The following is a 16,385-nucleotide window of genomic DNA, read 5'->3' on the forward strand; positions in this document are numbered from 1 at the left end:
TTTGGAATGCAGACCTAGCGTGGAGGAGTGAGCAGTGTTGTATCCTGGCTCATACAACGTCAACCGATATTTAAACCCATGATTTTGGAATTAATGGTAACACTAAAAGCAGCAGAAACGGCTTGATTTTCAGTCTCTCTGTTGTTCACAAAGCAGAACTCTGGTGATTCCAATGCCCTTTGGGCATGGGTGTGTTCAGCCAGAGGATCAAGATTTGTCCAGGGACAGCTGACCAATAGCCACTTCAGCCACTTGCGTGTCAGCTGGGACTGGATCTGCAATGGTTCCTTTTGTTTAAGAAGTACACTTCTCGCCTCTTCGGAGACAAGAGGTCATCCCAACACATTTAAAAGTTTTGTATCTTTCACTCCCTTTCCCACATTGCTAATGTTGCTTAACAGTTCCTGACTTCCTTCAGCATCAGTCTTAAGCTGCACCACACCATTAGTGTCTTGCTTTCCCATGATGAAACACAAGAGAATCAAAACCACCACCACGCTGCTAGAGAGGGTCTGAAACCGATAGCAACTTTAAAAAAAATCAGTATCCAAGTCACGTACAGCTGAACTACAGGATATGCTAACTCAAAGCATGAAGTCCTAATGTGAAATCAGTGGAGAACTCTGCCTTAACACAGATGGCACAGTACAGCCTCAGGCTTCCTATTCCTTGTGGAGATGGATTTGCTTGAGCAAGTCCAATGAGTGAGTCACTGGCCAACAAATATTATTTTGATGGAGGAAACTTAAAAGCACTGGTAATCTAGTATGGCTCCTGTTCATCTTCCCCACCTTCCTGGTTCAAGGAGCACCAGCACCAACACATGGAGAAGTACCATTTTATTTTTTACAGAAGACCTCAATTATATTTTTTAATCATAGAGGTGATATAGAGACGAAAGATTTATACAGAAAAGGCATAATCCAAGTTAGGTGGGTACACATCCTTGTACACTTAATGACTGCTGATAAAAATCCAGTCACAAAGCACATCGATGGCTCTGTGCAGTCCCAGCTGTTCACTTGAAGGGCTATAATTCAGATTGTGAACAAAATAGTTTTTGTGATGTCAGCTTTCCAGTGACCAGGAAACCACATCACAGAACCATCATTAGATGGTAAAACAGAGTCAGGAAACGCAAAGGCGGAATGAGGACTGAATGCTATTTCACTCTTAGAAATGTGTACTTTGTAAACTTGCTAGATCTTGAAACCTTCCAGCCCCAAGTGGGAAGAAAGAACATAGGGTAAAAGCAATCATTAGTAAGAAGATTTAAAAATATCTATACATTGCTGACATGTAACAGAGAGATGCATTGAAAAAAATCTGTAAAATAATGCTACAATCCTTCCTATGGAGTCTTTTTAACAAGCAGCAGATAGGAAATCCATTTATGAGGGATCACCTGTTTAATAACAGAACCCTGTCAACAGGAAGAGCCATAAATTAATCACAAACCCTCCAGAGTTATTTCTGTTACGCAGTCTGTGCAAAAGAGCAGAAGTAGTGGCATTGACCAAACATCATATAATGCTGGGGATGGGCAGATAAGAACCATACTAGGTTGGATTAAATAAAATAAACAATAGATTGATCAGCGTTGGGATGGCTTCTGATTCTGTAGGATTAACTAACCTTCCTTTAGCTCCACAGTAAGATTTGAAACCTTCTGTCATATGAAAAGCATTCATTCACCATATGATTGTCAGATAACTATCTGTCAAGTGTCAATACACAAAGCACATATGTACATATTTAATGCTTATTATAATTTACTGGGTTGTTTAGGGAGTCTAAATATTATTGATCTGCCTAGGTGAGATTAGGTGCCATTTGGGGGGTGGTGGCATCATATACAGATATAGTCCTGCTGTGAAGAGCCTAATATTTCAGACAAATGGTTGAAAGGGAAGAGAGTTGAAGTGACTTATGAAATAACACTGTATAGAGCCCATGTCTCCTGGGTCCTCTGTCTAGTGCCCTATTCAGTAGAGAAGGGGATCCTATGCCAGAAATTCTTAAAAAACAACCACAAACCTTTCCATTTCCAATGAATAGATGTTGCCGTGTACTGCAGTGTGCCAGAGAATGCCCAAGAAGCAAAAATGCACTCTTCTGGGTGCTTTTAGCCATAATGGTGACTAACACTCACCAACCACAGTGACATGGTAGTGTTTTTAGTGGTGTGTGAGATGCTGCTTCTGTCACTGGGCGATATACTCTCTCATCCAGTGTACAGCCAAATGGCTTTCTGGGCCTAGCTTTCCACTTGTGCTAAGCTACATAACTCAGGTTGTTGAGGCAGACTTGTGAGGTTCTAACTTGCACTGCCATAGCTCCTCTCAGCCAAAAAAAGACACAGGGCCCGTTTAGAGTGACTGCGAAACCTGTAGCCACTGGGAACCTCAAGATTAGAGGGTCCTCACACAGGAGCTCCCTCTGAATTCCCTACCTCTCAGAGGCTGCAGCCTGGCCCCTGAAGGACTGGAATAGAGAGGGTACATGGGGAATTCCCTCCTGCCTCTGCAGTGAAGTTGGTAGGTGGGAGTGATCAGTCCGGTCCAATAGATAAAAATTTGGCTACATGACTTAGGAGAGCCACCTTGGTCCTCGGCAGCAGAAAAGCTGGCTGGCTGCCCTTTGAGGCTCCCCTCATTTATTTAGTCCATTCTGGAGCTGCTCAATTTCAAGTAGTGGACAAGGCCTCCCACTTCCATAAAGATACCCCTGCTCCCCATCCTCTCCCCACTACATACACACAACCAGGGTCACCCATCCCTTTTTGTTAATTGAAAACTTAAAAAAAATTACAATCACTTGCAGGACAAATCACAGATACTAAAAGAAACTGTCTGACCCCTCTTTTTTCAATCTCTCTCTCACCCCCCCTTCCTTTTTAATGTCACTTTATTGGTTTTATCCAATTATTACCTGATACGTTTTGCGTTTCTCTTTAATTTTTATAAAAGGGAAGCAAAATGAACTTTGGCTCATATTCAACAATGAGCCATATAAGATTTAGCAGGAACTTCTCACTTAGATGAGTTAAAATGTCAGACCACAGAATGTAGCTCTCCAGCATGTATCAAAATATAATTTATGACATACTCGTTTCTTATAATTTGGATAAAACGGAAGATAAAATAATAGCAGATACACTGTGATTCTCTGTAATGCACTGTCTAAAATTCTAGAGATGTTTAAAAAGGAAGTTATAATTACAGCTGGACACGAACCTCTCGATAAACCATTTTCAGTGGAAAATGCTGTTTCCATGAACCCACATCTTCACATGGAAATGTATCAGCTTCAAGCAAACATTCACTGGAAATTTTTTTCAAGTGCTGAGCAGCAATTCTGGTACAAACCAGACAGAGAGACCCATCCTAGTCAGCCCTACTTATAATTAAACTTTTCAGGTTTCTTTAGGCACTTATTTTACCAGAAAGTCCTAAAATCCTCAAGTTAAGAATAATAAGGCCTAAATAAAAACATACAAAAAGGAGATATTTACAATATTTTTAGGGTGGTGGTACATGAGCTAATAAAGTTTGGGAACCATGCACTAAACCATGCACTAGACCATAATTCATGGAATCAAATTTTCTTTTAAAACCTATTTACTTTTAATTGGGATATGTGCAATTATCTGTTAAAATATTTAATAACACACTGATTATAAAAGTGTGTGTGTGTGGGGGGGGGGAATCACAGTTTTACTAACAGGCTTCTACAGCAAAGCAACATTCCATAGACAAGCAGGAAAAAAGAACAGAGTAATGAAATTCCCAAAGACAATATCTTGTTAAGCCTGCATGAGCAAACCTATTTAAAATAAAGAAAAGTAGAAAAATAATAATTGAAGCTTTATATTTTCTCCTATCTCTACACAGACTCATAACGACTGATCAAAAGTAATAAAGAATTTAGAATGAATGGTCTGACGCCAAGACACCTACAAGAGGCTCCACAGAATCACCACCTACTGTGCTAGGCTCCTGCTCTGTTTTAGAGATGTACAATAGAGGGGTGATTTTTTTGCTTACTTAATCAACCTAAAGTTATGGGCTTGATGTAGGCATTACTGAGTGGAATTTCACACATCTGCGTTAAACTGGATACCAGACTAAATTATCAGAGTGGTTTCTTCTGTTCTTGAATACATCTATAAATACACACAGGAAATGTAACTAATTATGTGAGTGCTTTGGTTATGTAAAGAAAGTAAAGATAAATGTTATATAATTACAGAAACTAACAACATATACACAAAAATAAATTAAATTAAAATGAACAGTAAAGAACTCTTTTGACAAGTATGAGCTATTAAGTGAAAGACGGTAAGTGTGGCATATACTGTTTTGCTCAAAAGTCTACCAGACTCAGTGGGGTTGACAGCCTCACCGGGTCCCGGGGTGAGGTGGGGGGCCACCTCTGCACCCCTGGAAGAGATGTAGTCTTCGGCAGAAGGGGTGGGGCTATGGCTAGCCTCCTTAGCACTGCCTGGTGCACGCTGTGTGTGGCTCCAACAGCTATTTAAAAACTCTGGGGCTCTAGCCACTGTTGTTGCTGGGAACCCCGGGTCCTTTTGAATCATTGGACCCTAGGGCAGTTGTCCCGTTTGTCCCCTCTCCCCCGTCAGTGGGCCTGACCAGAGTGTAGTGTAATACATTAGACAACAAGAGCTTAATGTATGACCCTGCAAATTTATCCTCACACCACTCCTGTTGGAACCTAGGGGTAGAATGAGCATGTCTGCATCTGAGGAGCTGGCTGCTAAGGCTTATTGCTTTTTGCCTTTTCCTGGGGTTCTGATATGGATCATGTGGGCAGGCCTCTTTGGGCAGCAGTAATGCAGATATTTTCAGTGATACAGACATTCCTTTGGTAGATGGTTTTATGAAATGGGTGCTCTTCACACGCAGGAGATCCAGTCTTGAAATAAACTACACAGTGTTATCGCCTGGGCAAGAATTACATGGCCAGTCTACAACTCTGTCAGAGAAGCAGAGAGCACAAAGCCTAATCCTGCTGCTTTTGTAAGAGTAAAATCAGAACTGTAGTACTGAGCGCATTGGTTACTTTGGCCAGATCCTCAAAGGTGTTTAGGTGCCAAACTCCCAGGCTGCTTCTAGATTGACATGATTTTACGGAAATGCTTTTAATTCCTTTATAGATTCGCTCTTCCGCAAAAAAGCCCCGATCGCCATGTTCGCGATTGGGGTTTTTTTGTGGAAAACAAAGCTGAGCTGTCTACACTGTCCCTTTTGCGCAAAAGCTTTGCGCAAAAGGGACTTTTGCCTGAACGGGAGCAGAATGGTCTTTCCACAAGAAGCACTGATTTTTTACAGTAGGAAGTCAGTGCTTTTGCGGAAATTCAAGCAGCCAGTGTAGACAGCTGGCAAGATTTTTCCGGAAAAGCGGCGGATTTTCCAGAAAAACTGGCCAGTCTAGATTTCATTGATTTCAGAGGTTTTGGATCACACCCTTCGTGTGTCAGTTTTACCACCTATTCCATTACCTTAAAAATGTTCTACCAGCACAGTCAGATTTAAGTCCTGAGCTCTAAACCCATTATTCCAATAATACTAAAAGATACTAACAAGCATAAAACATGCACGTTGCCAAAACTAAATTTATTCTGTACCAAGCTGCTGTCACAAATGTAATTCTTTGCTGTTCAGGAAGAGATCCTATTCATTTACTTATCTTTTATTTTGTCACAAAGTAGTGAGAGAAAATTACATTATTTTCTTTCTTGCTGATCAAGTATCTGCAACTGATAGGGTGAGTTGAACTGGCTAATCTTGTAAGAAAAAAGCAACTCTTACTGAGCTAAGGTCTTTCTCCATTTCTATACTTGAATCTTATGGTTTGTCTACATGGGGGCCAGCTAGGAAATGTCATAAAAATGAACTAAACATGTGACTTTTAAGTGAATTAATTAAACAGCATTAAAAACCTGTGTGTGGATGCTGTTATTCAGAATTACAGGTGACTTTCATTTGGTTTCCTTTAATTCACTGTACAAGTGACTAAAGCCACAAGGAGCTGCAGATACCTGACTCTGCTTTGAGAGCTGGACCAGGTCTTCACATCCTAGCCCTGCTTTACTGCTCCCTCCCTCAACACCCATCTGTGTAAGATCTGAACTGGAGGAGAGATGCAGAGATTAATTCCCTGTTTGCTTGAAACCAGGCAAGGCTCCAGTCATAAATGCACTGTTAAACAAATGTTTCAAAAAATGTGAACCACAGGCTCACTCACCCATTTGCCTAGAACATAGAATCAAGTATTAGTTATTGGGTAGTATCTAAACAGGTGATAGTGGGGGAACTGGGCAGTGAAAGTGGGATGTGCTGGGAACAACAGCACATGAAAAAGTTCTTGGGAGAAATGGTCTTCAACCCTGCAAGTTCTGCTCTGGGACCCAAACTGCTCCAGTTTGAATTTATGGCAACGCTCCCAGTGAGTTCAGAGGGAGCAAGTTATTATTAATTTCAGTTTGTTTTTGGTTGCACCCATGTGATCTAAATACTGTGCAAAGAAAGGAAAGTCCCCACCCTGAAGGGTTCACAGACTGAAAAGAAAAACAGGAGAGGGGGTGCAATATACAAGTAAAGTGGTCACAATATCAGCATATTATGGACCAGAGCTTCTGCTAGCGTAATTCTGCATCACTCTGATCTGGGTCAAAGCACATTCCAAAGTTCCCATTCTCAGTAAAGACATGTCATAAATAGAACCTAAATGTGGGAGAAAGACAACTAGAAGAAAAGTGGAGTTTAGCACCCCCCTGCTTTGAAACTTCATGAAACCTCCTGTAGTGCAATGGTGACAATCCAGATTAGCGGTTTTCAACCTTTTTTTATTTGAGGATCCCTAAAATGTGTTGAATAGAGGTTGGGGGCACCTTTGGAAATCTTAGACATTATCTGTGGACCCCCAGTTCAAAATCACTGGACTACAAGCAACATTAAGGAAAAGTATACAGGTTGAACTTCTTTAGTTCAGCAACATCTGTGGTCTGGCATGATTTTAATTAGCTGGATGCCCATTTATCATGGGTGTAACCAAGTTTCTCCACAGTCCCATAAAGTTTGTTTACAACCAACAGTCCGGGCTCTCAGTGTTCAGTGCTGTTACTTAGAGCTAAAATACCCCTAAATGTCTTCTAGGAGCCCAGTAAGCAGTGGAAGTGTTGGTAATGCAGATAGACAATATTGACCTCCAAGGTTCAGCAAATTCTCTGGTTCAGCACCCATCAGGTCCCGAGGATGCTGGATTAGAGAGGTTCAACCTGTACTATGCTAAATTACTGGGCTCTCTGCCACTGCAAACTCAGCAATTTTCAGCTAATGATAATCTCAGGAAAGTCTTTGTTCTACAATGTATGAGTCCCTGAACTTTGTACTTTCTACCAACTGTAGGTAGTCATAAAAGAGGAGAGTACTGCACTTACTGTAAACAGATTTATTGTATGAGTAAAACCAATCTAAGTCCATAGTGCAATGTACCTAAACTGCTCTTTAATTTTATACTGCATGAATTGCACTCAAATATTTGCATCTCTATTTGTACGCTTCCATTTTATCTAGTTAAACTAGTTATTCCAAGGTACCAATATCAGCTTGAGCATAATTAAAACCAAATGTGAGCAGCGGTATTCAGAATATTATCCAGTGCCATTTGACAAACCAGGGTTCCTGTAAAAGACAAAGTATAATCTCCAAGAAATACAGTACTGCTGGGGAAAATGATGAACCATGTGTCTGACCACAGTTCAATATAGACAGAAAAAGAACAATCATCCTAGACATGGCATGAGATGGCCCAGTGTCTCATTGTTTCCTCATGCTCCCTCACCTGTCCATCTGTTGTCTCATGTCGTATAGTAGGATTATAAGCATTCTAAGGCAAGGACCATCTTTTGTTCTGTGTTGTATAGTGCCTAGCCTGTACAAACAGGGTCTTGGCCTGTGACTGGGACTCACAAGTATTCTGGTGTCAGAATTTAACCCCAGAAGAGACCATTAGATCATCAAGTCTAAGCTCGTGCACAAAGGCATTAAATCATTATCACTTATTTCTGTATTGAGACCAATAACCTGGATTGAACTACCAGACTATAGCTCCCAGGAGACTAAGTGTTGCCATAATATAAATAATTTTTAACAATAGCAACAATAATTTGACCTCAGTATGGCGCCTGTAAATAATTTTAAATAATCTATTCAAGTGGCACCACTTGGATATTTTATCTTCCTACTATTTTACTTTTCAAAGCCGGGTGAATACAAATCTATGGACTAAAAAAATGGATTTCTTAAATTTAAATTATTTTATAATTAAACTGAATGCAGGTTAATTTTTAAAAATATTTGAAATTAAATTTGAAATTGACAACCTATGTTTAGGTCTAAATTAATTATAATTTAGTAAATAATTTAAATGAATTATACACTGTAATATTAAGCAGTATATGTTTGCTGCCAAGTTTAAAGAAAGACAGACCATTGAATTTGTGGAAGTCAATAATTTAACACCTGGAATCAAAGTTTGCTGATGTGATAATCTAGCATTTGACAACAGCAGCCTTTTCTGCAAGTGCAGAGAGAATATTTTCTTCATTTCAGTTTATTCAACTAGTTCAATTCTATGACTCGTTCATTGAAAGCTACAAAATCAACAGCATTTGGAAAAGAAGAAAAAGATTTTTTTTCTTCTTCCAATCTAATAATAAAAACTAGAGAAGATTTGGGAGAAGATGAAATATACTCATTTTAAAAATCTTGATGAACCCAGGGACCAGAAGTAATCCATTCAATTAATTAATTAAGTACAGATATTTTCTTTGTTTAATAAATGAGTTTCAAATGCAAAATATGTTCTGATAAACCCTTTTTCTTATTTATCCAGAATATTTAAGGTCATTTATTTAATTGAAAAATAAAATACTGTTTTGGTGAATTTTAATTGAGTTTGATTTTCCATCCAAATAGAGCCTGACAGATATCACAAGTACAAAATTAATAATCTAGTAAATAAGAAATGCATCAGTCATCATTTTCTAACAGAATAAAAAATAAAAAATTAGGATTGTAACATGTAAGTTAAGCTATATAATTGCTTAAATAAGTATTTACATATTGTGTATCCTACTGATTAGCAAAAGAAAAAAAAGCAGCACCAAATGTAGTGTAAAGGTTTTATTTTATTATTTCATTGCAAATCAGCATATTTTAATGGCTACCAAACAATCCTTCCTTAGGGAAAATAACTAATCAGTATAAATGCAAAACATGGTTTAAATGAACTATCTAAATTTAAATTTTCTTCTTGGTGATTGAAATAATGATCATATTGGTGGTTTAAATCACTTTGGGCATGTCTATGCAGCAGAGCTAAAGCTGAAATAAGCTATGCAATTTGAGCTATGTCACTTGCATAGTTTAAGTTGAAAGAGCTTGTTTCAGCTTTTGGCGCTGTCTATACAGCAGGAAGTCCAAGAAAGAGCACTCTTCCTCCGACTACCCTTACTCCTCATAAAATGAGGGCTACAGGGGTTGGAGTAAGAAGTCCTCCAGCTTGACACTATTTTAACATGATATCGAAATAACTGCTTGCATTGCAGACACGGACTTTGTTATTTCGGAATAATGTTGCTGCATAGACATAGCGTTCGATTCAGTCAATCCATCCTGTTTCAGCATGTGAATTCTTTATATCTCCAACTTTTTTTTTTTTTTTTTTTTTTTTTGCAGAGCTATCCTTGGAATTTTCTCCTTTTTTTTTTTTTTGCTAGTGAATGACTGGAGGCGGTAGTACCAGTACAGTACTAGTAGTTGGATCATTATTATGACTCAATCTAGAATTATGGTGTTGAACTGTGCTTCAGTCCTCACAGACCGATAGAGAAGATGATGAAAAAAAAACTTTCATACTCCCACCCCCAGCTAGTAGATGGAGTATATTTTCATGAAAATGATACTATTATTAGAATACTCTTTATTTTATTAACTTGTACAATTTGATGTGAGCATGTCTGGTTGCATTAGGGAAGGGGACACAGAAGAAGCTTAATATTAATGAAGATTCGATAGAATATTTCAAAGTATGGATGGAAAATCCAGTGAACATACATTAGACTACACCTACTGTGGCTGCCCAACATTTATACCTCATGTTAATAGGGGAAAAACGGGTTTAGCCTCATATGCCACACAATTATCACTTTTATATCAGACCCTGCGGTGAGTTAGTTTAGATTTGTGATGCACCCCTTCTTCCCTAGAAAACTGCAGAGCAACTCAAATTTGATTTCCCTGTAAGTTCCATTTCCTGAAAGTACATTTTGACCAGCCAAGTAATTTAATCAAAATAGCTTATACTATATATTTGTAACTTAAATGACAAAGAATCCAAAGTTTAAGACTGAGGCCTCATGGCAGTTTTGCTTTATTTTATTACTTCTTTTTCCATTATAAATACTATAGAGTGGTTTTTTGTTTTGTTTTGTTTTGGAGAGTGGATGAGATAGGAGAAAGGTCTATGTTTTGGGCAAAAACATTTAGAAACTTCTCTAAAATCCTAAACATTCTTATTGCTTGGACTGAATAACCCCTCCACGTGGGAAGACACAATATTTATTGTGTACAGAACTCCTCACTTAACATTGTACCAGTTATTGTTGTTACGTTGTTTATGTATTACAGCACATGCGTATTCAAAGTTGTGCAGGGCAGTCTTATAACATTGTTTGTCTACCTGTTTTATCCATTACTTTCAGGATTTGCTGGAAAAGCGGCCTGTCCTTATGGGGGCTTGGAACCGGGATGGTCTGGAAGTCCTCCATCAGCTCCCCTAAGTTCCCTCTAAAGTACTATAGGTGGCTGGGCAGCTGACAGCAGTAGGTCTGCTGCCCCTCTCCCCACTGCAGTGCTACTCCTGCCATCTCCCAGGAGTCCCCTGCTTGCTATGCGTGGGAGTCAGGGAGAAGGAGGGAGAGAGGAGTGTTGATGTCAGGATTTCCCTGCATTCCCTGATTGAGCCCCTGACTCTATTCCATGTCTGTTGTGTTTCCTTGCTCCTGCCTCAGCCCATGCTTCCTTGTAGAGTATGGGGGAAAATATTAATAACACCACATTAACCTTAAAGGTCTCAGCCGAATGTTAGTAGCAAGATATTCTCTGGGAAATATTCCACCCTCTGATTGCACAACTTCAACCAAGCTTCACAAACATCATTACTATGTACAGTATTAAATTGTTTGTTTAAAATTGTTTAAAACGTATCCAAACCTCTCTCTAGTCTGGCACCCTCAGGACCAGACCGGTACCAAACCAGAGAATTTGCTGAATCATGAGAACTCAATATTGTCTAGCAGCATTACCAACATTTCCACTGCTTGCTGGGCTCTTAGAAGACATGTAGAGATAATATAAATCTAAATTACAGCACAGAACACTGAGAGCCAGGATTGGTGGCTGCAAACAAACTTTATGGGACTATAGGAAACTTTGCCACAGCCATGATAAGTTGCCATCTGGCTCATGGATGCTGCTGAAACACAAAGTGCTGGATTAGAGCGGTTCAACCTGTACTGTCTTTAGTCTGCTGAAAAAAATTTCCCTGGAACCTAACCTTCTCTCTCATTACATTAATTTTTATGGGGAAATTGGATTCACTTAACATTGTTTCGACTAAAATAGCGTTTTTCAGGAACATAACAACAATGTTAAGCAAATAGTTACTATATGGTTTGGAAGGAGAATCCAGTTCACAGACACTCAGAAAGGAGGAATGGCATTAAAATTGTATAATACTGACAAATACATATTCTCCTCATCTTTATTCCGCATCTGAATGAGGCACTTAACAAGTATGAAGCAAATAAAGGGAAAATATTAATTATATATAACATTCCACAAACAAGCTGCATTGCTCATGTGTCAGGAAAGAAGGTATTATATATTCTGACACAGTAAAAGGCAAATGTCTTGGAAAAATTGTTTCATGGTTAAACCACAAGACTGGAAGAGAGGAGGTGTGGATTTTGTTCCCATTTCTGCCACAGAATTTTAGTGTTAATTTGGGCAAATCACTAATTCTCTGTGCCTGTTTCTCCCCTGTCAAAATTAAGACACTGCTTACCTCCAAAGGGTTATAAGTCTTAATTTATATTTGTGATCTTCAGATGGAAGGCATGATACAAGTCTGAAATATTAGCATCTCTCAACTGTTCTGAATTAAGAGATGTCATTGATTTTGGTTAAAATGTACTGTTATGTCAGACAAACCACTTCTATTATTATCAACTATTTATGTCATAAAATGTCAAATAATGGTAGAGAAGTTATAAAATTAATGATTAAACACAATAAGCACCACAGAATAACAACCTTTCCTATACTACAGCTGTTCCTGGGACTCGGATCATTTTGGATCTTTCTTATCCAACACATGGGCCATGGAAGGTTGTGCACTCTTTGACAAAGCAACCATTAGCATGCATAGAGTGAAACATGTGCTTAAGTACAACGGATAAACCAATACCAAAGGATACTCCTCTTTGTTTGAGTGTCTTGAAAATATCACGGGGGAAATAAATCTGGGAGGAAACATATGAACTGTTCATTTTGGGGATGTGGAGCATTGGATCCTGAATTAGGTGCATTTCCTGGGTTCAACTAAGCAACAGATAGATACAGGGTGTCCCTGCTATACAACCAAGATATGTTAAAAAAAAGTGGATGTATAGTAAAAGGACGCAAAGTGGGATTTTTTCCCCCATGGCTAATTTCTTTTTATGTGAATTAGTTCCTTTTTTTTGCATGCCACAAGAGTGGGGAATTGGAGGACTTAAAATTGAATTAGTCCCACAAGCATCAGTGATGCTAGTGCAGAACCAATGTATACAGGGGTGACTTACAGCAGGGATGTCCTGTACCAGGCTACAGGAAATAATTTCCTTAAAATTAAATCACTTGAGAAAAAATGTCTTTGTTAATGATTGGGGGAGGAAGTATCATAGAATCACAGAATACTCGAACTGGAAGGGACCTTGAGAGGTCATCAGGTCCAGTCCCCTACACTCACAGCAGGACCAAGCGCCATCTAGGTCATCCCTGTCTGATGTCTATCCAACCTGCTCATAAAAATCTCCAATGATGAAGATTGCACCACCTCCCTAGGCAATTTATTCCAGTGCTTAAAAATCCTGATGGTTAGGAAGTTTGTCCCAATTTCCAGCCTAACCCCCCCTTGATGCAATTTAAGCCCATTGCTTCTTGTTCTATCATATACTGGACATCAATTAGATTTGCAAATGATACCACATTGGCAAATGTTCTGAACATCCATCAGGAAAGAAAAATAATACAATAGCGAGATAGAGAGAAAATAATGAATCAGATTCAATTCATTAAAGTGCAGGCTAATGCACACATGCAAGTCCCCACTCTTCTGCATTAAATCATTAGACTGTGAGCTCTTTGGGGCAGGGATCATCTTTTCATTTTGGCTACGTCTAGACTGGCATGATTTTCCGGAAATGCTTTTAACAGAAAAGTTTTCCGTTAAAAGCATTTTCAGAACAGAGCGTCTAGATTGGCATGGATACTTTTCCGCAAAAGCACTTTTTGCGGAAAAGCGTCCGTGCCAATCTAGACGCGCTTTTCCGTAAAAAAGCCCCGATCACCATTTTTGCAATTGGGGCTTTTTTGCGGAAAACAAATCTGAACTGTCTACACTGGCCCTTTTCTGCAAAAGTTTTGCGCAAAAGGACTTTTGCCCGAACGGGAGCAGCATAGTATTTCTGCAAGAACACTGACAATCTTACATGAGATCATCAGTGCTTTTGCGGAAATTCAAGCGGCCAGTGTAGACAGCTGGCAAGTTTTTCCGGAAAAGCAGCTGATTTTCTGGAAAAACTGGCCAGTCTAGACACAGCCTTTGTGTTTATACAATGTCTTGCCCTGCAGGCTCCCCAGTCACAGACCAGAACTCTGGGTAAGACAGCAATTCTAAGAAAATTATACCTAAAATAACAAGTAATAAAATATTGACAAACACAAGGCATTCAGATAAGAATAATAATACTGATTCAGGAGCAGCTGGAACTGACTTTCCGAGGAAACAGTATATGTATATATAATTATAACATTGCCAAAGTAATAGTGAAGTTGGGACATGAAACTTCTCCACCAATATTTGAAAAGTTTTAGCCCCAAATAAAAAAAAAAAGACTAATTTAGACAGGTGCACAGAGGTATAACTAAGAATAACAATGACATTATGGAAATGGAAGCTAAATGGGAAAAAATTCTGATCATTCTATAGGTATTTATCAGGCTCCTTGGCTGTGGTATGGTCTCCTTAAGCTTAAAGATGGAAGTCCCACCTCTGGGAACATCTAGGAGTATATTAGACTAAATGCTAGTGAGAGTTGTGGCAAGAGTTATGCACTGTACGCCCATGGTCATAGATTCAAATCCCATTTAGTCTACTACAGACATAGGGACTAGTCTCTGTTTTAAATAGAAAGGATGCCCCATGGTTGGGGGGCTAGCCTGGGTCTGGGGTCAATTCCCTGCTGCATGACAAACTTGGTGTGTCACCTTAGACAGCTCATTTAATTTCTCTCTGCCTCAGGTCCCCAACTGTCAAAGGGGTTTGTCCATACTTCACAGGGGTGTTGGGAAGATCAAACTCTTAATGCTTGTGAAGCCCTGAGACTGTATAGTAATAAAGGCCATGAAGATAGGAAAGATACCAAAGGGGAACAAATCCTTCAGTACTGGGAAGATAGACTGACTTGACCTTACAGATTTGTTCTATATTTAGCCACTATGATCCCGTGTAATACAAAAATTGAGACAAGTGTTAGCAGTCTCTTTGGAACAAACTATCTTTAATTGGGAGGAGTTTGCCGTGTTTTTGGCTACTGGCAAATTATAGCCCTCCACAACCCTCTGCAAATATTTTCTCACACACTGCACTGAGGAGGAGCAGGCGGTTCTCAAGCCGATTTTCTGGATTTGTTTTGGGGGGTTGGGTTTTTGGTGTTTTGTTTTTAAAGGCAGAGGGAGTTGGAAGCTTGTGAGACAGGGCGAGTCAAAATAACAAGTAGGCAGCCAAGCTGTGGAAAAAGGCAGGGGAAACTTAAGTTAATCCTTCTTCTTCAGCAACAGTCACTATGAGAAGCCAAACCCTGCACAATGAGGCTCTTTTCAGTGCACAGAGACCCTCTGAACAGTTCACAATGCTCACTCCCCCTCACATACATTTTACATCTACTTGTTAATAGAGCCGTACCTGTTTGTCAGCCATGAAAAGACAGAGAACCAGCCAACCGCCTGCTGAGATGGACATGTCCGTGTGTCTGTCTCTGTTCCTTTTGCTGCCACTGACCAGAAATTAGATCCTCCACACCAACCCCCCTAGCCCTAGCCACAGCAGAGTAAGGCACATTTGGATTTGCTACTTCTCTTTCTTCCTTTCCTTCCTCTCAGTTACACGAGGGGAGAAAACAAACATACCAAAAAAAAAAAAAAAAAAAAACTGGCCTGAGTTCCCACAGCATTTCCTCAGGACTTAACATGCAGGGTTTTTTTTCTTCTCGTCCCTCCCTTTCCTCTCCCCGCCCCTCTGTTAGAAGAAGTTTAGTCATGAAGCCTATGATCCCTCCTCCTGCTGTTAGTGCTGCTTTCCCTGTCTCCCTCTCCAAATCCACCCTACTGCCTCCTGTCCGAGCCCGTCTTCCCTCTTGCCCTATTTTTAATTTCTTTCCAACCATTACTTCTTGGAACCTCCTGCTTGCTTGCTTCCTCCCTTTCACAGCATCCTGCTCTAGCCTCAAATTTCCTGATGTTCCTTTCCTTTCAATCTCAAGCAAGCTGCTGTCTGTCCCCTTCCTTCTGCTAACTCTGGCATCCTCCTATTACCCTGTTTTTTCCCACTGCCTCTTGCCACCCCTTTCCTCCTGCTCCATCCAGCAATTTCCTGATGACCCTTTCCTTCCACTACTTCCTGAAACCACTTTCTGCACCCCTCACACTGCCTCCTGCAACTGCCCTGGCTGGACCCAGCAAATTCCTGCCCTTTGCCTCTGGCTTTGTGAAACGACACCAGACAGGCATCAAATCCACCACATTGCAATTCCCCTCCCCTCTTCTCTTTAGCAACAACAAAACTCCTAAAACCAGTGAGGCACTTCATCTGTGCTGCCTTTCTGTGTGTATTTGCTGCACCAGTGCAGGTGGAGGTGGGGAACATCATGTTTCTAAACTCATCTAATAAGGAAGTTTGCTCTCTCTAGATTTGACCCATGACGAGAAGGAACATGGCTTAATAGATTATTCCACACCCACAAAAGACGACACACA

General features: G+C 39.8%; 1 protein-coding gene across 1 annotated transcript in view; it reads right to left on the reverse strand.

Annotated features, from left to right (window-relative positions):
* TNFRSF11A (TNF receptor superfamily member 11a) overlaps positions 1 to 15,587 on the reverse strand; it is a 49,007-nt gene extending 33,420 nt beyond the window's left edge. The window contains exon 1 of the mRNA XM_075921381.2: positions 15,316 to 15,587. Coding sequence (XP_075777496.1) covers positions 15,316 to 15,372 — 57 coding nt within the window. The 5' untranslated portion in view covers positions 15,373 to 15,587. The remainder of the gene's footprint in view (positions 1 to 15,315) is intronic.
* Between the last annotated feature and the right edge of the window lie 798 nt (positions 15,588 to 16,385).

Source organism: Pelodiscus sinensis, chromosome 2, assembly GCF_052426305.1.
Source record: "Pelodiscus sinensis isolate ZL-2025 chromosome 2, ASM5242630v1, whole genome shotgun sequence".
NCBI lineage: Eukaryota > Metazoa > Chordata > Testudines > Trionychidae > Pelodiscus > Pelodiscus sinensis.